A 19827-nucleotide genomic window follows, 5' to 3' on the forward strand; every position below is an offset into this window, starting at 1 on the left:
CAGTAAAGGACAGTTTTCTTTTTTCTTTTTTCCTTTTTTTTTTTTTTTTCCTTTAAGGGGCAGGGGCATGGAAAAAATACAGCACACTAATGAAACAAAATGCAAAAAATACAAAAAAATAGAAAATAGAAAAAAATGTATTTACAAGTGATACATTACTATGATCAGAAAGCACAAAGACAATTGCCGCTATCATACATGCAACTGGGTCAAGAAGGAACTACTAAAGACCTGCAAGGGAGCTGTTTGTAAAAAAACAAAATTTAAAAAAAAAAAAAGAAAAAAAAAGAAAAAAGACACTCCCCCACCCCCTCCCCCCTCAAACGAACAGGGTTGGGTTTGAACTTTTTTCTTCCCTAGTTTGCTACATTGATCAAAGTCGAATATCCCCCTAAAGTCCATGAGTACAATCAGTACAAATACTATGCTTGTTTTTAAACTGCAGGTTCAGTTGTAGGAGGGGGGGGAAAAAAACAGCAGCTCATTGTAGATCCATATACAAGAAAGCCATAGTAAACCGCTCTACATGCTAAAAATTACAGCAAGCCCCTGTCTGCTACATAGCATGATCTTAGCAGGTTTTCCTTTTTATTTATTCATATATATATCTATATGTGTGTATATATATATATATGTATAAAAATCGTGCCCTTTTTCACTGCAACATGACATCTGGGTGGAAATGTAACTTGTTACAACAAATTTTTATATGTATACTGCAAGAAGTCACTCAATGTCTGTGGATTTAATAAGTAACCTCACACCACAGGAAATATTTAATAAATCAAAAAAACCCAATATTGTGACAGAAGACCTTCTGTCTCAGTTCTTTTCAAAACCGAAGTCCAGCAGGAAACTGGTCCCAGTGTCCACGAGGGGTTCTCTGAAGAAGCTTCAGTTTGCTTAAATGTTTAGTGTTCACAAGTTTTTGAACGACTCCAAGCCGTTTTCAGTTTCAAGTCTGTCTCTTCCTCTCTCACAAAGGTAATAGCCCGGTACTAATCCATCCGAGTGAGGAAAAGAGGAAAGTGGCTGCAGTTGCACAAAGGGTCCCCAATTCCACATCTGCAGGGAGACACGGAGTCACACGGAGCTCCAGGATCTTAGCTTTTTTTCCTTTTCCTCCTTTTAATACAAAGTCCTTTCATACAAGTCCCGTAATTGGTACCTTCCCAAGTACCAGCCAGTCCAGCTTTAGGAGATGACAAAGCCACAAGTTAAAGTGAAAAGGACCAAGGCAGAAGTTCAGTTCACTTTCTATCTGTTCCATCATACTTCCAGGAAACGGGAGCTGCTGGACTTGGAGTGGAAAGGCTCAGACCACATGCGACGTAGATCGCCCTAGGCAGGAAAACAGCAGAAGGACTCTGCGCTCAGAAACTTTAAAGTCCACTTAGAATTCAGATTTTAAAATGCATATATAATTGCAAGCATGTCTTAAAGCCAATCTATTCTTCACCTGTTTTGCAAATTACAATAAAGACAGTAAAAAATAAATCCTTTCCCTGTCAGGCCAGAACATCTTATTTTGGCAGCAGATCTACCTAAAATGGGTTTCTGATGGAAAGGAAATATTTATGCAGGTGGAAAATCCTGCCCTTTCTTATGCTCCACTCTGCAGAGTGCTAGATATGTGTTTCAACAACAGCCCTGTAACAGGAAAGGTTACATTTTAAAATTTCAGTTCAGAACATGTGGCTGGAAAGAGATAAACAAGGATCTGCCTCTCCAATCTCTGTTCGACCTCTGTGCACACATTCTTTCATGACCAGCTGGGTGAGGACAAATTCACTTATTTAATTAAAACAGCATTTAATACTTCAGAATTTGGTTAGTTTATTATTACTGGTACTTTATGTACATAAATTATCTTCTATTTCAGGAACTCATCTCTCAGTTACTCAGTCCTCCAAAATGAAGATTCACCCCAACAGCAGCGGTACCTTAGTTCTGGGCCAGGGCTGTTAAGGACACGCGTCACCCTCACGAGAACTGCTGCCCAGTGCAAGAACACTGAACCCGCCTCCAGCTGACCCCCAGAGCTTCCTGCTGAGAATACATAATCCTTTCTTACCTTTAAATAGGCCATGGTGAGGAGCGGCAATAAAGTAAATGGTACCAAATAGAGTAGGGCTGGCTGGGCTGCCCGGTGAATACGAGAAGCTACTGTTGCAGTTAATAGACCTGTAAAAGAAAAAAGTTACTATATCTTTAGGTTGCATATGGATGTTCTCATCATTTCATCCACACGTGGCTCCCTTCCCCACCGTTTTAAGAGACAGGCTGTGGAAAAGTTACTTACCTGTGCTTCGCTTTCCCTGAACAGATTTAAAACAAACAAAAAGGTGAAAAATTACTCTATATTAATACTAGGCTGTGTTGAGCCACATGCTCCCGTTTTGAATCTCAAAGACTAAGGTAAGCATACTGCAAACAAAACACAACAAAAGGCGAAGGGGAGGAAGTTGAATGCACCACACTGAAGTGCTACTCCAGTGCTGGTACTGCTTGAGACTGTCTGTCTGAGGGCCCTAGCCTGAGAAACGGGGGCTGAGAGGAAGGATTGTACACACCTGGAATCGTTTTCCGGATACTTGCCAAAAGGGAATGTAGGGGGAAAGACGGGAAGGGGGAGGAGGAAGGCTACTGGTAGGAAATGATCTTTCCTTTTCATCCTCAGAAGGACTGCACGACATCAGGATATGCACACACACGTCCTGACCTTGGGGAAAATTCTATTTTGTGTTAGGGAGTGAGGGATGGCTACATCATATCATAAGCAGCATTCCAGGTGTGACTACTTACGATTTTCCATATGTACTAAAATGTCACAGGATCATAAGCATTAACAGTAGAATACAAAAATGCAGGAACTATCTAGATGAATTACTGAGACGTACTCTTGCACAGTATAATCCACGTAGAAACTCCCGTATTCTTCCCCATAATGCAGGTATGAGCTACGACATTTTCTATGCTAGTTAAGCAAAGTATGAAAAGTTGCTAACAATAATACACTGATAATCTTTTCCATCATAAAATCATAGAATCATAGAATGCTTTTGGGTTGGAAGGGACCTTGAGAGATCATTGAGCCCAACCCCCCCGCAGTAAGCAGGGATTGAACCTGTGATCCTCTAAATAAAATACAACAAAATCTTAAAAAGAAGACTGTAGAAGGGTTTTTCTCCCTAGACCATGCCAATGAAACCCAAAGGGTGGATTAAAAAAAGAACATAACCAAGCGTTCTCTCCAAGCCTCTTTACACTTGGTTTCATCATCTTTTGAACCTACTACAATAATCCCACTTCTGCTCACTAAGCAGCTATCCATATTAAACTAATTACTCACCTACAAAATATCCAATAAGTGTGCAGTGAAAGTAAGAGACCTTCTGCATACGTCCAGAGATGTTCCCTGGTCCTGGGGCACCACAGGAATCACTGTTGGCTTGCTTTTTGTAGTTATCGTAACGCAAGACAAAGCAGAGCAGAAGACCCGGCATCACAATATCTCCGATCCCCAGCATAGAGAAGTGGCTGCCTGTGGAACTAGAGAGCAACTGAAATTGGGTTCGTGCCCAAGACAAAGGGTGACAAGCTCCTGACTCCTCCACTTCGGTTTTGAGCTTCGTTTTGCACATCCCTTCTTTCTACCAGCAAACTTTTATGTAGTAGAAGCTAAATGCTGGCTAATGAAGATTTTTTCCTCAGCGATTTCACCAGCTCAGTTTTAAACATACCGATTTTGACAGTAATGACATGTTGCTCCAAACCATTTTATTTCTACCAGTAGTGTTTAAGCTGCTTTTGGTCTTAAGTCACTCAGTGAAACGGATCCATCAACTCAGTATTTCAATCGTCGTTCTTCTAAGCATTGATGGGAGGTACCGGCTGACCCTTTTATCAAACGGTTTGATTAACATTGATAGGCACTGCACCTTCATTCCCGTATGCATAGATCACCTCTAATACAAGGCAGTATGTCAATTTATGGACTTTTCAGATCTTTGGCCTCATTCAGACAAAACATGTAGAAAACTACAGTCTCACCAGACTCCCAGAAAAGATCAAATTGCTAAGTAGATTAAGAATGAAAGTTGCCCATTATCTTAAATCCAAGATCTTTTTCATGAAAACGAAGCCAAATTAAGTTATTACAAAGTGACAAAATGAACAATTTTGTTTTTATCATTGCAGACAACCAACTCCTAATCTCTGTAATTTCAGCATCCCAACATCTAAAGAAACAAGAATAGAATAAATATGCCAACATAACCTACTGCATAACTGCTGGCGCATTGGAGCTTACTGCCCAATGAGGCCTACGGATATTTGGTTCAAAACCTGAGGCATCAAGGAACCCCTGCAGCAGAGGGATGTGGAATAATCTCCCTCCAACACAGCACTTACCCGGTAAGCCACCCTTGCTTAGATCAGTTTCTAACTCCCTTCCCAATCACTTGCAATTATGCAGTAATCAAGACTATTCTGATGTTTTAATAAGCCTCAGGTCTTTTGCTTTTAAGCATTAGGTCACAAATCCTACAATAGCAGTCATTAAACTGTAGAACTCACACGTATGTTGAAAAGCATATCCTGTTCTGAACAGGCCAGCTTTTAACCTAATTAGGATCATTTCTGCATGCTATGAGTCAGCAAATGCAAAGTGTCCGATCCTCACTACTCATTGTATACCTTTTTATCATGAAGAGTGACTAAACAGGGAACACTAAGATGATATTTTCCAATACAATCAGTGCTACTAAAAAGTACAGGGAGGGAAAATTTTTCTTCTATAATACAGTAAAAGAACTGCTGATTTTACCTTGGAAATACAAGTTTACCAGGCAGCGACAGACGGGGAACATCTCTACCCACATTTGGTCCCAGGTGAAGTTTCCGGGATAAAACATCAAGGGGGTTATCAGCTGGTTGTGTGGCCACCTTCACCATAACATTGCTGTTAAAGATGTAGGCAGAAAAAAACACCTACAGAGCAAGGAAATCATCAGAAATTACAATCTGCAATTATATAGCACCTCAAAGCTGTGTGTGTTTTTGCTTTGCTTATTCAAAAAAAGAAAGGATATTGTCCAAATTTCCCTACACATACGTTGTATATATGATGATAAAAGGCAAAATGTATTTCAAAAATTCAGATAAAGTTTTTTACACTATTAATCCTCAAGAATAACTGGAATATACTTTCTGACATCAAGATATTGATCACTATCTTGAGATCCTTTGGCAAAGTAGGTAGTCCAGGACTACAAAGGCAGGTAACAGGATACTGAAAATACGAGAAAGCTTGAAAGCAGCAAAGAGGTAAGTGCGGTGCTCACTCATAAACGGAATGATGCAACACTTGTTTCAAACACAGTCTTACGCTACAGCTCATCACGCTGGGAAACTGACTGGCTGCCAGAGCTGTCAACAAGTGCTTCCTCGGATCAGTGCTCCATGTTATGTGAAGGTAAAAGAAAATCCTTTCAGTATTACGAAATAGATTCTGTCAGGTTTCTTGTAAAAGTGCGGTAAGATTTTATGCCAACCTTACTGGCTATAAATCAGTTTACATTCCTGTTTTGCGGATTTCACTGCTAATCAGAAGTTGGCATGTGCGTACTGTGCAAGCGTGGATAAGGCTTTGTGTTTACTTGGAAATGCTTGTTCTGATCTTCAGCCAGGCTTTCAAAATTTGAGGTCCAATTTCTTTTTTTAAATACTATGCCAAAGTTGAAATATTCCAGTCATGTTTCTGCTTTTGTCAACTAATTAGCGAGGAAATAATTCTGTATACTGCTGCAGACTTTAACGTCTCAGAACGAAGCAAGGAAGCTGGTCTTCTGGCTTTGCCAGATTTCATCAACTTCATACTAGTACAATTCATGTAAAAATGGCCCAAGGCCAATTACAAATCCAAAGGATAAAAACAAGTTTTAGCAAAACCAAACAAAACACTTACCCAAAAGACATCATAAATTAGTAACCCAGAGAGCAGCAAGCAGGAAACCTTCAGGCTCGGCAGCCGAACAAAGGCTATCATTGCAACACAGAGGCCCATAGCCAGAGCTACAAGATGCAAGCAAATAATTAGTTCATTAAAAATAGCAAAACGAAAAGAAAAAAAAACCCAAGCCCATACCTCCCCCACAAAAAACACCCCAAAGAAGCCTCTGTTTGCACCTGTGCAGCACTGCATGCCACTAGATGACTGTGTACTACTTCCAGATAGTGAAATTCTTCTTACCAGAGTTAAGAAAAGTCAAAATACATTCAGTGGCCAACTGTGAACATGCTCCTGTGGAAGCAGAAATCCCTCTGCAGGCACAACTGCCCATTCCACTCAACTTCCACTACCCACCACAAAAAAAAGTTTTCATGTCTTGTGTCCTAGAGACTCTATGTCCCCTATAAAACACCAACTACTGAGGTAAAAACAGAAGCAACAAAACAACTTGGAGCTCTTTGTGCCCCAAACAGAAACCTCTACTTTTACACTATTAGGAGGTTTTCTAGTAAATGCATAAAATAAATAAACTCTTCATTCAGAAATAGCATGGTTACGTGACATGTTAGAACATGATATGACAAAAACCCACTCAAACCAATCTTCTGCTTGGGCAAGACTGTTTAAGACTGCTTGAACTATGAAATATTATTGTTTAGATGTACAGGGATTTCCCCAGTAACAAAAATCTATGTGAAAGCATACTTACCAATGGGGAAAAAAAATATGGGCAAGTCTTTTCCTAACCTCTCTCCCAAAGGTGAGTTTTCAGCCAGATCAACAAGCTGAATGACATGCCGCAGCTCAGATGTTAGTTCTGTTCCGAGGGGAATTTTGTCAGGGTAGAAAACTAAGGTGTTACACTAAAAAAAAAATCCCAGTCTTCACATTTGTGTGATTTCCTGCTTCTTTAAGCCTAGCCTTAGCTACCAAATATAGCCAACTGACAATCAAATATATTTCAACTCGTTACAAGCAAATCCCTAAAGAGATACTTAAACTAAAAATTTTTAAAAAGTAAGTCAACTTTCATCTATGATATCAGTATATTTACAAGGAATAACGGAGCCCTGTTGGGACCAGATTACATAAGTATGCAGACATTTGTAAACAAAATGTATTTGTCTAACATGACACAAGATTTGTAAAAAGCTGTAATCCTATTTTGACCAACTGAAACTGCAGGGCAAATTTATTCATTACATATATGCCCACCAGCGTGACAACTTGACTAAGCCAAAATTTACAAGTTAACCTTCGGATTCTCACACTATAATTATGCAACTGTAAAACTACCTTATGCTTGCATTTCACCTGAAAGATGTGGAGTTCTTCCATCAGAAGACTATGGAAACATTTCCATACAGATTCAAGGGAAAAAAGGGTCATCGAACACCTGCCAGTGTGGCTGCTTGCAGTGCCCAGGGGTTGCATCCCGGCAATGACTTTGCCAAACCCACCTTATCTTTTGAGAATTGACAAGCTTAGCACAACACTAAGTGTCATGGCTGCCAGTTTTAACGAAGTAATGGGATTACTCACATAAAAATGTACCCTAAATCGTGCTGCATAACTGTAACTAGCTATAAAATGTAAGCAAATTATTGAGGTTTAAAGAATTTGACACAGCAAAGCAGCGAGAAAAAGAACTGCATTCAGTAATTCAATATAGCCGTCAGTTATAGACTTCCTCTGGCAGAAGAGCAAATACAAGGGCACAGTGTCTTAGAGAGGTTTCTCTAAAGCCAATGTTAATAATAGCTCAAGCAAGCCTATATTTAGGAGAGGATTTCCAGGTTATAATTAACTAGAAGTGGAAATATTTTAACCAGCATGAAGTTTTATCTACTGTTCACACACTCTATTTCTCTTATCGCTGAAATGAAATGCAGGCACATGCGCAAGACACTTTCATCAAACTAAGCAAATACCGGGTAGGAGAGGAGATGGAAAAAAGTCCTTTAGATGACAGTGAAATACACATACTAATAATTATGCAGTTTTGCAACTGTTTTAAAAAATATTGGTAAATTTAAAAACCAGAAGGGAAGTGAGAATGCCCGAGAGCAAGTATGAGTAATATAGGCTCAAGTGCAGTCAAACCACCAACAGGCTTCTCTAAATGGAAGCCAGCTTCCTTTTCCAGTGAAAAAGTCCAGAAATCATATGAGAAACAAACTCATCCATATTCAGGCTCCTGGATGGTGGTCACAAACTATGTACAGCAGATCTCCATTGAAATATACTCCAAATCATTTAAAAAAAAAAAAAAAAAAAAAGATAAGAGAGAGAGAAAGAAAGAAAAAAAGGTAAAATAGCCACACAAACAATAGCTCTGGGTTGGAAGTGCTGGGCAGCGGGTTTATGGAGCTGATTAAGAAAGAACTAACTGAAAGAAGTAACCTTCAATTAACAGAGCTGATTAACTTCACAGTCCCTGCAAGCACACTCCTTACGGAATAAGGATATTCTGAGGATTAAGAATACTCTTGCATATGTGATTAGACTCTCCGGATACAGCCTATTTTTCAGCTTTACTGCACTACTGCAGTAGTACTACCAGACAGATGAAACCACCAAGATGCTGGTGGTGTGGTGTCTGGTTTACAAAGCAGCATGCAAGCTGGCAAGGCTTAAACTTCCCCCACAGGCCACCAGTTCACCTTTGAAAGAAACAGGTACTGAAGTTCTGATCTAATCATATTCCTATAAAACTCTCAAAGTGTATTTTAAAGAGTGGGAATAAGAACACACGAAGTAGCCTCTGCCTGACTGCCGCAGCAGTTAAGGTCTGCAGCAGCTCCCGGGGTATCCATGACCATTCAGTTCACTCTGTTGCTATAGACAGACACTGCATACATCTATAGCATTCCCATTGTACATCTCCAGCTACGTCCACTATTCAGGAAAGCTTTTAACCAGGCTTTACCAGGGGACAGTGACCATCCTTGATGATTCTGTCATTAAACAATCTGCTCTGAGAAATAAGCATTTCAAGACCTATAAATGTACATCATCACATGCCAGAACAACCCCCTGGAGACAGTATCTGCTCATTCTATCCTGTAAAATGTCCCTGGCTTTAGAAACAATTCAACCAACTACTGTGCAGACGGGGGAATTGTAGTATTTGAGCAATGAAGACTGTTCTGGCAGGAACTGCTGTACCTTAATTTTGTATTTCCCCTCCTTTTTCCTCAGCTCTAAAGTAGAAAAACTCTTGTAAAGAGAGAATCAACTGCACAACAACAAACCATACACACAAAAATCGAGGTGTACTGTTAAGAAGAAATGCCTGCCCCACTTCTCCCTCCAGCCGCCGGCCCAGGCGATGTGAAGCACATTCACGACATCTGTTACATTTTCTGCCTGCAGTGAAACAGAAGATCATTCCCATGCAAGCGGGGAGGAGGAGTTAGATCACAGCACGCCCAGCAGCTGGCAGGCACTGGCTTGAGGACGAGCAAGTGCTCATCTTGCATATATTACCAAGCAGTACTTATTGCCCATATTTCCCTCCAAATAAGATTAAGTGGGGTCTCAAGTATTCAGTTACAGCAAAGGGTAAAGGCAGAGACAATGTGATTCCACTTGCAGCAGTATAGTATGAGGAATAAAACTGCAGAGTCTGTTTCCCTGACAAAAGCCAATAAATGCTGTTCCCTGTTCAATGTCACTGACAAATGTTGATTTAATTGGATTTGAACAAAGGGCAGGAGGCTTACCTATATAGTACAAGCTCTCTTAATATAAACTACGTAAAATACTTCAAAGCTAGACAGTGTCAACACAGTTCGGTAAATCATAAACAACCACCAAGAGAAGTAAAACCCAGAAACCACTCTGCACCAGTAGTTCAGTACTCTGCAGATTAATTACCTCAAAGCCCACTATTTCAGATGGAAGTGCTCACAGAAATAGCTATTTTTAAGCAAATGCATCTGTTGATAGCTCAGTGTGGACAAGCCTCTTCAGATTTTGCCAAAATCCACACTTGACACTCGATTTAGCTTTGTAGCTACTGCAGATCAAAAATCACCCTTGATTTCATGGTGGGCTACTCTGCTTAACATAAAACAAAAATGTTCTGCATTTTTTTCATTTAGTATCTGTGTACTTTAAAAGGCATTCCCTAACATACAACAGGTGGAACTCCTAAAGCAGCAAAAAGCATGAATGAAACTTAATGCCTACATACAAAAGAAATAATCAAGGTGCCACGAGAGGTTCTAGTGCTAAGGACTTTCTGCTGCTGCTGTCTCATTTAGGAGGAGCTGGAAAGCTGATGGGATGTATGTTTTCTATTGCAACAAACAATCTCAGGGGCAGGTTTGAATGCACCCTCAGCAAGTTTGCAGACGACACCAAGCTGAGTGGTGCAGTTGACATGCCAGAAGGACGAGATGTCATCCAAAGGGACCTGGACAACTGGAGAGGTGGGCCTGTGTGAACCTCATGGGGTTCAACAAGGCCAAATGCAATGTCCTGCACCTGGGACGGGGCAACCCCCGATATTAATACAGGCTGGGAGATGAAGGGATTGAGAGCAGCCCTGTGGAGAAGGACTTGGGGGTGCTGGTGGATGAAAAGCTGGACATGAGCCAACAATGTGCGCTTGCAGCCCAGAAGGCCAAACGTATCCTGGGCTGCATCCAAAGAAGCATGGCCAGCAGGTCGAGGGAGGGGATTCTGCCCCTCTGCTCTGCTCTGGTGAGACCCCACCTGGAGCACTGTGTCCAGCTCTGGAGCCCTCAGCACAGGAAGGACATGGACCTGTTGGAGCAGGTCCAGAAGAGGGCCACCAAAATGATCTGAGGGCTGGAGCACCTCTCCTACGAGGACAGGCTGAGAGAGTTGGGGTTGTTCAGCCTGGAGAAGAGAAGGCTGCGGGGAGACCTTATTGTGGCCTTTCAGTCCTTAAAGGGGGCCTATAGGAAGGATGGGGGCAATCTTTTTAGCAAGGCCTGTTGTGACAGGACAAGGAGTAATGGTTTTAAACTAAAGGAGGGTAGATTTAGACTGGACATAAGGAAGAAATTTTTTACAATGAGGGTGGTGAAGCACTGGAACAGGTTGCCCAGAGAGGTAGTGGAGGCCCCATCCCTGGAAACATTCAAAGTCAGGTTGGACGGGGCTCTGAGCAACCTGATCTAGTTAAAGCTGTCCCTGCTCGCTGCAGGGGAGTTGGGCTGGATGATCTCTAAAGGTCCCTTCCAACCCAAAGCATTCTATGATTCTATGAGTCTAATGTTGTCCCTGCTATTTTTCCTCAAGCAATCACCACCTCAGGGTGCCATTTCACGAGATGTCCTAAGCCAATTCAGCTGCCTGACACTGCTGAGAATCAGAGGTCCTGCTCCAGGCTACCTCTTCATCCCTTTGCTATCATATCCACTCCATCCTCTCAGATCCCATCATGCCGCCACTTACCTTTTGCCAAATTTAGCACATACCTGACTGCACAATAATCCAATTCATCTCACTGCAGCAGCAGCAAAATAGCCTGGCAAAAAAAGAGTACGCTGCCATTCTAGTGAGCTGAATCAGTTTACCATGTGATTAAATAAGTGCCAGAGCTAGCATAAGAGATTTGGAAGGCAGGAGGGGAAGAGGAAAGCTCCTTTTTGGAACAGTAAGCTGTGAATTCAGTTCAACCAGCATGGGGGAGTGGGGGGAGAGAAAATCACACCTTCAAGCCAGCTGGATGCCTGCCAGCTTCACCCATCTCACCATCCTAACTGGCAAACATCAAAGAGATCAAAGAGAGCCAGCTACTGTGAACTGTCTCACAAAAAATTATTTGATCATCTGAACCAAAAAACAAGATGCACAGCAAAAATTAACCAGATTGTTAAGATCAAGTTATGATTCATAAACAACCACTGTCTCCACACATCTTTAACTAAAACTGGCAATCCACCCTACACCACACAGGTGCAGAATATCTTTCATGAGTGTTCTGGCACTTCCTTGGAAGCTTTTACAAACCAGAAAAACAGGTGTCCCAAACATTACCCTGGCATGTTCCTGAGAGCAGTTGTTTTCAGGAGTCTACCTTGCAATATTACAACTCAGCAAACCATTAATATTAGCAAATTTCACCAATCATCACCACGTGACTGGATGTGTCAGAACAGGCACAAACCAGTAGTAAAATCCCTTAATTCACATACTCACCGTCCATAAGGAGCCAGTGGCCAGTTAGGACCCAGATAAGGACAAGCATCACAGACAGAGAAAATGAGAGCAACTCAGCAGCAGTGAAACGCCCGCAGCAGCCAAAGGAAATCCTAGGAACAACATATAAACATTATCTAGAAGACTTCATGTTTCCATTTAAAGAACAGAAAATGGATGCTGTTGGAACAAGGCTCAACTGCTGATGAAAGATGCCAAGAAAAACTGAAGGGAAGTTCCTTTACCACAAATAGGTACCAAAACAGCAACAAAATAAAAGCTGTCTTCACATTCAAATAACGTGTGCAAAGCCTGAACTACAGAGATGGAAAAACCCTTGTAAATCCTGGCACCTCTCTTGACATTGTTACCATGAATGCTATTTCCTAGTACCATCTAACATATTTCTTTTTGCAACATGAACTCCAGTCACAAGGTAAAAGAAAAAAAATTAGTTTCAAAACATGACACTAACAACTGTAATTTTCACCAGTGTAACTACAGTCTCTGACAGAGCCAGCATTAAAATCCATAGTCCAACGTTAACAAACATTAAAATCCAATACCAAATCCCAAATTCTGAAATCTCAGCCAAAATAAGCCAAACTTTTTAAAAAACACTGTTGGGAAATCAAGTCCCCTGCAATAGTACTGCATTTCCCAGGCTGGCAAGCGTGCGTGACTTGCAGAAATTGTGCTTCCTAGTTTCCAAGTGGAAACGTGGTGTTGGCACAAAAAATATGCACAAACATCAGCCCTGAGGTTAATGCTCATAACCAAAGACTCTGTTAAAGAATTCTCAGTAAAAGACCAACATACAAGAAGAGCAGCAAAAGATTTCTCAAGTCCTTACTTGTTTTGAGGTGAACAAGGCCGTGTTAAGTACTGGCACATCGGGAGCAGAAGGAAAGCGAAAGCTATTGTTGCAAGGACTAGAAAAAGAAGAAAAGGTAATATTAGTACATTCAGACCTAATTCCTACAGCACACAAACAAGCTTCTCCAATTTGAAAAAGCTCTTGCAACAATGTCCTACTATCCTATGCTGCAGTATTATTAAAGCAAGAGCAGCTAAAGGCTCCAAGGTTTTCTGCAGAACTTCTGTTGTTAGTATGCTTTCAAACTTCAGTCAAAATAAAAGCTCTCAAAGGAATGCAACACCCCATTCCCAAACCTTAAAAAAAGAAAAAAGTCTTAAAGCTATTCATGATCATGTCAGCAAGAAAACCAGTTTTCAAATATTGAGTCAAAAAAACTGAAAGAACTTACTAGAAAGTGGTTGAGATTCTTTTAAAATCTTCAACATATGACACAGACTAAGTCAGCATAATAAAGAGTTTTTTTCCACTTAGTTAACTAAGATAGTGACTCACTCAAAACCCTTTATTCATTACTGAAACACAGTACAACTTAAAATAAGTTATATCTAGTAGCTGGCAACTTAAATTTTTTAAAATATGAAGTGGTTTAAGTTTTTGAAAACAGGATGATAAAAATACATAAATCATCAAATAGACTATTTCCATAAACATTTTCTTTTTTAAGAAGCATACTTATCCCACCCACGCATTTTTAAAAACATTTAGTAACTGCTGGTAATTATAATCACTTTTCCCTCCTTTTTTTAAAAAGCAAATAGCACTGAATTTGTACTAAGGACTGTTTAAAAGGCTGAAGAGTGACAGTGTGGAGACACAGACATGTCAGCAGCATGCATCCAAAACTGCTGTGCCAAGAACAGACTGAAATGAAAATAGAAGAGTCGCTTGCCATTTTCTGCATGCTGCAAATCAAATCTTTGTGCTGTCCTCTACTCATTCCTTTAAAAATAGGGGTGGTTGCTGCTGTTTTCCCTTTTTAAAAGGGATTTTTTTTTTCCTCTTCTCAAATGAAGATGATGGGAAAGAAACAAATACTCTCTTTAGTACACAGCTTAAGGCAACTGGAGAAAAGAAACTGGTTTTGTCAAACCACATCTTTCCGCCCCTCAATTCTGCCTGTCTGTGTGCAAACAGCACCATGGAAACTCATGGTTCTATCAATATTTCAGAGAGGAGGAAAAAAAGCAGGATGGGTAGGGAATGAATGAAGAGTGTGGTAACTGCACATGTTGAACTCGGAACCTTTTCAGAGGTGCTTGGCAAAGAACGCTACACAGCAAAACCCGTGCCCCTGTTGCCCCAAGTCCTGCAGGCCTCATTGCCTGACTGCCTGGCTCCCTAGTCCGCCTCCACGACAGTGGGACCGACCCTTCCTCACCCAGACCTTCGGATCTCTCCTTCCCCTTCCTCCCTCCAGCTCTTCTCAGCAGGGAACCGTGTGCCTCCTGTCCTGGTATCCCTGACTGCTGCTACCCCAAAGCTGGGCTCATAGAGAGTGTAAGAATGAAAATGTAATCACACTAATACACAGGGCCCGCAAGTACCCACTCTCAATCTCGTTCTTGACTGTCCAGGCTTCCAGTCATAAGTTTTCTCTTCCCTCTAGCCTCAGTATCTATTATGCAATTGGCAATCCCTTGGCTTAACTCCGGTCTGCAGGGAACACACCAACTCTTCCGTCCTGCCCTCTGCTTAGCAGCTGGTCCTGGCCTTGGGCTGCTTGCTGTACCTACCCTTGCTCCTGACTCTTCCCTGAAAGGCAGATCTTTGTGGGAGGAAGATTTAAGAGGGGTTTCAGAAATCAGACATCAGCTATAATTTAGAAGTCCCCCCACATTAGCCTCTAAAATCTAAAAAATGAGGATGTAAAATAGCACTGCTTGAGCTTCAGGGGACAGAGGGACCAAGTCCCACAGTTTCCAAGTCCAGCAGGGTCCGCATCCTGCCATACAGCCTCTAAGGAAGCTTTGCACTTTACAGGTTCTGAGGCCAAAGTCCCCTGTGCTTAATGTCACCTCCGCATGCAACACCAAGGAAAAGCACAAAAGTATCATAAAACCAGGTTCAAGAATAAAGATACCCAAGTGCACTAATCCAGAATCAATCCTCTTAAACCTGCAGCAAGCCCCAACCGACAATATCGTCTAATTACACACCACAAATGTTACAAATAAAGTTACAAATGTCAAGGTCATTCTGGAAATAAATGGACCAATAAGCTTGACAAATTAAAATTTGTCTTTTGTCATAAATTCTCCCTTACAACATATTATATATATATGTGTATGTGTATATATATACTCCCCTAATATCTAGCATATAGTAGAATTTATATGAAGTAATAATTTACTTTTAATAGGAAAGAATATACGTGACATAGGTCAAAGTTATAAAAGAAGTATTTAACAGAACTCTACAGGACTGTGCCTACAGAATTAGAGATAGGAGTCTCAAGACTTGTGTCAAGAGCAGAGATTTAGATTTTACCCATCAACATCAGCCTTGTTTAAGAGGCTGGAGAGGACGCGTGGCTCAGGAGTTAAATCATGAGGGAAAAGCCTGCATTGCATATACATGAAATAGGAGAGGATGAGAGGTATTTAGGGGTTTAAAAATCTTCACAGACTCAGTACATGGACTGAAGAGTACAATTTTTAAAAGCTGTCGCAAATTTGGAGCACTAGGAAGAATCTTGCTACCCTGAACCACAGCTGGTCTCTTGAAGAACTGCAAAAAGATCAAAAGGCCAAAATTTTCCAAAAATCAAAACCCTGGTATTTACTTAAATGACACAATGACATTTTTGTTCTAAATTCAAGCAGTACAAAAGAATAATACTCTAAATGCTAGTGACATCAGAAGTACCCTTGAAACAAAGAAAAACTTCGTAACAGCAAAAACTAAAATTAAACTAGGAAAAGAAGTCTCTGGATAGGATCTCCAGAGTTATGCTATGTTCCTATAAAGTACCTGAATTATGAAATACCATTTAGAGCTCTGACCACCGATATATAAACAAGTGAACTTTACGTAAAATAATACATCCAGCATCTTTCAAAACTCTGGCAATTTATAGTTCAGTAGGTGCTGCAAATCTGTAAGTGGAAAACACTTCTCAAATAATACCTGTCACTTTATTAATAGCTACAGAGACATGAAAATACAACTGTGAAACATGATGAGGTTTTTTTTAAATGTACTATGACATGTATTACAATTCTTATCAACAATATTTAATGATATCAATGTTTTCTGTTCTATTCCAATTCCTATAAAGAGATGAAAACTTAGTCACCTGCTGTGCATATTGTAAAGACAACTTGAACTGAATCAAAGAAGAAGAACATAACTAGGAGAGAGACAGACGCTCCAATTGGCAGGAACAACGCCTGGGTAGAATCAATGGTTTGAATACCTGCAGAAAGAAAGAACGTGACATTTAACTTGGGCTATTTCTTACCACACACATATTGACAGCCTGTCCTCACCAACACAATTGAGGACTCTGACAATATATTCCATTTCAATGCTGGTGCAACAGATGTTTACTCTGAGATCCTTGTGCACTATCATAACCAAGCACAGCAGTCAGTGCAAAAACACTCCAGCTAAACTGCACGATTGCAGTGGCTGGGTGTGTACAGCAACAGTCCTGCTTTGCAGAATCCAAGAACTGAAAGTTGAAAGAAAATGTATGATTTTTTTTCTTGTGCCATAGATAGAATGAATGACAAGTTACAAAAATTAACATTATTTAGGGATTAGGAATCATATAGCAATTATATATTTGCTTCATTTTACACTGAGAAACATAAACATGTTGAACAGAGCCTATAAAAGTTTTATGCAACCTCTCAGCACGAGGTAGAGCCTGACTAACAGCAGAGCTGCACACAGTGTTAGGCTGACCAAGCTCATGCAAAGGGTGCCACAGCTTCAAATTCCTCTTGGGTGAAGGCCACCATGCACTTGAAAGGTATCACTGATTGCAATCACCAGATAATATCAAGCCTAACAACAAAGGGCAGTTTTCAAAAACCACCCAAGTAATTTACCTGTTTATGAAACTACCAACCCAGTTCGGTGTGCACTATAATTGCCTTTTATGCTAAAAACCAACAAAAATTCATGCTCGCATTTATAGCTGGAAGCAATTTGAAACAGTGGAGAGGTACTGAAGCATTTTCTTCTGATTATTTCCCCCACCTCAACCATGCAGTGTGACTACTAGGGATATTAATAATGGGACAGGACATTTTTTACTACATTTTACCATGAGTTTTTAGAATTACTAATAAAATTGAGAAGATCAGGCTTTTAAAAGCCCACCTATCCCCGCAAATTCTAATACTTAACCAGTCTCTGTACCTGTATTTACATTTGGTCATGAGGAGGGGGGGAAGAAGCCATAAGTAGTAACCCAATTAAAAGTACAAGACATAGTTATACTTGTAGAGCATTAAAATAACAGGTAACATCTGAAGTAGTCACTTGATAAGAAGCATCCAAAATGTCTCTAATGAAAAATTACTACAAGACTTGGACTGAGATGAGATCTAAAACCAGATTAACATCACAGTGTTATCCCAAAATACTTAGATGCTGATATATGAAGCAGGGTTTTACCAGTCCCAGGATTTTAAGGATAAGCTTTTAGGTTATCAAGCAGAGTATCTCAGCATATGTATGTATGCACGTATACACAGACATACAAGATACACATAGTATATCTTGTATGGAGACACACAGGAAACACAGGAACACAGGAAAGTATATATATACAAGTATACACAGATATACAAGTATATATACACACACATTGTTTGTGCGTGTATGTGAGAGTGTGTCTATTTTATTTTTTTCTGTAGAAAAGTAGCAAGTTGTCTAAATAATGGGTTACCTACACAACTCATAGTTCCCAGTGTATCTGAGTATGTCAAAAAACCTCAAACACACGTGAAATACACTCACTACAACTTAGTATCTGTCATAAGCATTTAACCATTTAACCAAGAAAAGCTAAACAATGAGCATGGAAGCCATGGCACTTGTACTGTATGGTCATTTATTAGTTCTGGTCATGGATCTATTATTCTTAAACATATGTAGCACAATAAATTTTAAAAACAAAAAGCAGAAGAAATCAGTCACTTGGGATTTCTATGTTACTGAAGTCTGGTACAATGTAGACAGCCCAGTTACGACAGTGCGAAGACACAGAAGTTCCTGCGTTCTAATCTGTGACTTAGATCTAGTGCTTTCTGCTTTGAGCATTTATTCACATGCCCTTCAACTTCCCAAGGGAAGAAACAAACAAAACAAAACCCAGAAATGACATACTACAAACCACCTTGGCATATGGAAATTAGTGCCTACAGTGTTAAATGTTAAAGTTCTTAATTTCATTTCTGATCATTTTGACAGCTAATCCCCTTAATGTGCTTATTCCCCAGCCCCAGACTGTCTTCTCTTACTTCCCAGATGCCAAAAGCCTCAACTGTTCATTGCTGAATCACCAAGCACAGCAACCTCTTTGCTCTGTGTCAGAAGTGCTCTGACAACCATGTAAATTCCAAGAGTCTATATTAAAAAAAAAAGCTCCAAGAAAAGCAAGAGACACATACAACACAATATATGTTATTAATTTTATAATTTTTAAGCTATATTTCTTACTTCAAACAAAGCAACCTTAGCATTCAGGGTTTTGTGCACAGGGCTGCTCACATATCTCACTCCTGTCTTCTAAACTTGCTGAAACTATTCATTTTAGAGTCTGTTCTCAGAATACACCCATATAAACAGCTGTAAATTAAACTCAGGTGTGAATTTACAGCACATTGTGTACAACGCATTCCACTCTAACTGTTCACATACATATTTTTACCTGCAAAACAGTGCATCTCAAATGGCCAAGCTGCCTGGAATCTATTTATAGATTACAGAGGGGAAAATCACCACGTAGGAGCTGACACGTTAATCCCCACTCCGAATATACTGTGTATAGACACATACTTTGTCGTCCATTATAAATGAGTTGCCCAAAGCCATGTGAACTCTGTACTTCAATTTCTCTATTGATAAAGCTGAATCATCCTTATGGACTTGTTAGCACACCATGAGATCTCTCATTGCTTACAGACTGGCTAATACATCATAGTGATAAACTCCAGGCAAAAAGAAATTACATTCCCTTCTCATAACTGTGTAGTGGTTTTTTTTTAAAAAAGTGAAGCAGTTTCCATTTCCAGTAAAACCTGACGAATAGCGCAGCACGCAATTATTGAAATGTTACATTGATGTTTTAAATTTAGCTTCCATGGGCATGAACTAGATAGCAGTATTAGTGCATAGCAAGACGGTAAGTGCTGAGACAAAACAGTTCCCTTAGATCAGGTGAATCTACAACCCACATAGCTGAAACACACAGATGAAGCAAAAGAAGATGCAACAGGCTGAAGTGATGAAAGAAAGATTAGGAGTAAAGCTAACCCTTACTGTTATTGGTGCTGTTGCCATTAAAAGACCCAGCTGCGCTGCTATTGTCTTTCTCTTTGTCTTGATTCTCAAAGTCCATGTTAAGAGACCTGCAGGAAACAAAGCAAACTTAACAGGCAAGTTTCAAACTTCTATTTAAGCTCATCAGCTATGTCTCGTTACAGTTCTACCACAGCACCCTCTCCCTGAAAAAGCCCTTTAATGCTGGTTGTTAGAAAAAACACCATACACACTGGAAAATTAAAAAAAAAAAAAAAAAGCA

At 40.1% G+C, this 19827-nt stretch overlaps 1 protein-coding gene across 6 annotated transcripts in view; it reads right to left on the reverse strand.

Annotated features, from left to right (window-relative positions):
- The window catches only part of SPPL3 (signal peptide peptidase like 3), a 66621-nt gene that overhangs the window by 5532 nt on the left and 41262 nt on the right, over positions 1 to 19827 (reverse strand). For 5 of the 6 annotated variants that reach the window (XR_012831470.1, XR_012831468.1, XR_012831467.1 and 2 more), the window contains 9 exons: positions 19566 to 19654; positions 16366 to 16485; positions 13044 to 13122; positions 12191 to 12303; positions 5969 to 6075; positions 4829 to 4992; positions 3353 to 3552; positions 2075 to 2184; positions 815 to 1341 (listed from right to left, as the gene is read on the reverse strand). Coding sequence is in view for 1 of the 6 variants with exons in the window: in XM_075718180.1 (XP_075574295.1) it covers positions 1270 to 1341; positions 2075 to 2184; positions 3353 to 3552; positions 4829 to 4992; positions 5969 to 6075; positions 12191 to 12303; positions 13044 to 13122; positions 16366 to 16485; positions 19566 to 19654 (1054 nt within the window). In the remaining 5 variants the exon portion in view is untranslated. Of the gene's footprint in view, positions 1 to 285; positions 1342 to 2074; positions 2185 to 3352; positions 3553 to 4828; positions 4993 to 5968; positions 6076 to 12190; positions 12304 to 13043; positions 13123 to 16365; positions 16486 to 19565; positions 19655 to 19827 lie in introns of those variants that run through there. The other variant, XM_075718180.1, reaches the window with a different exon arrangement.

The sequence above is a fragment of the Pelecanus crispus genome, chromosome 11 (genome assembly GCF_030463565.1).
Source record: "Pelecanus crispus isolate bPelCri1 chromosome 11, bPelCri1.pri, whole genome shotgun sequence".
Lineage (NCBI taxonomy): Eukaryota > Metazoa > Chordata > Aves > Pelecaniformes > Pelecanidae > Pelecanus > Pelecanus crispus.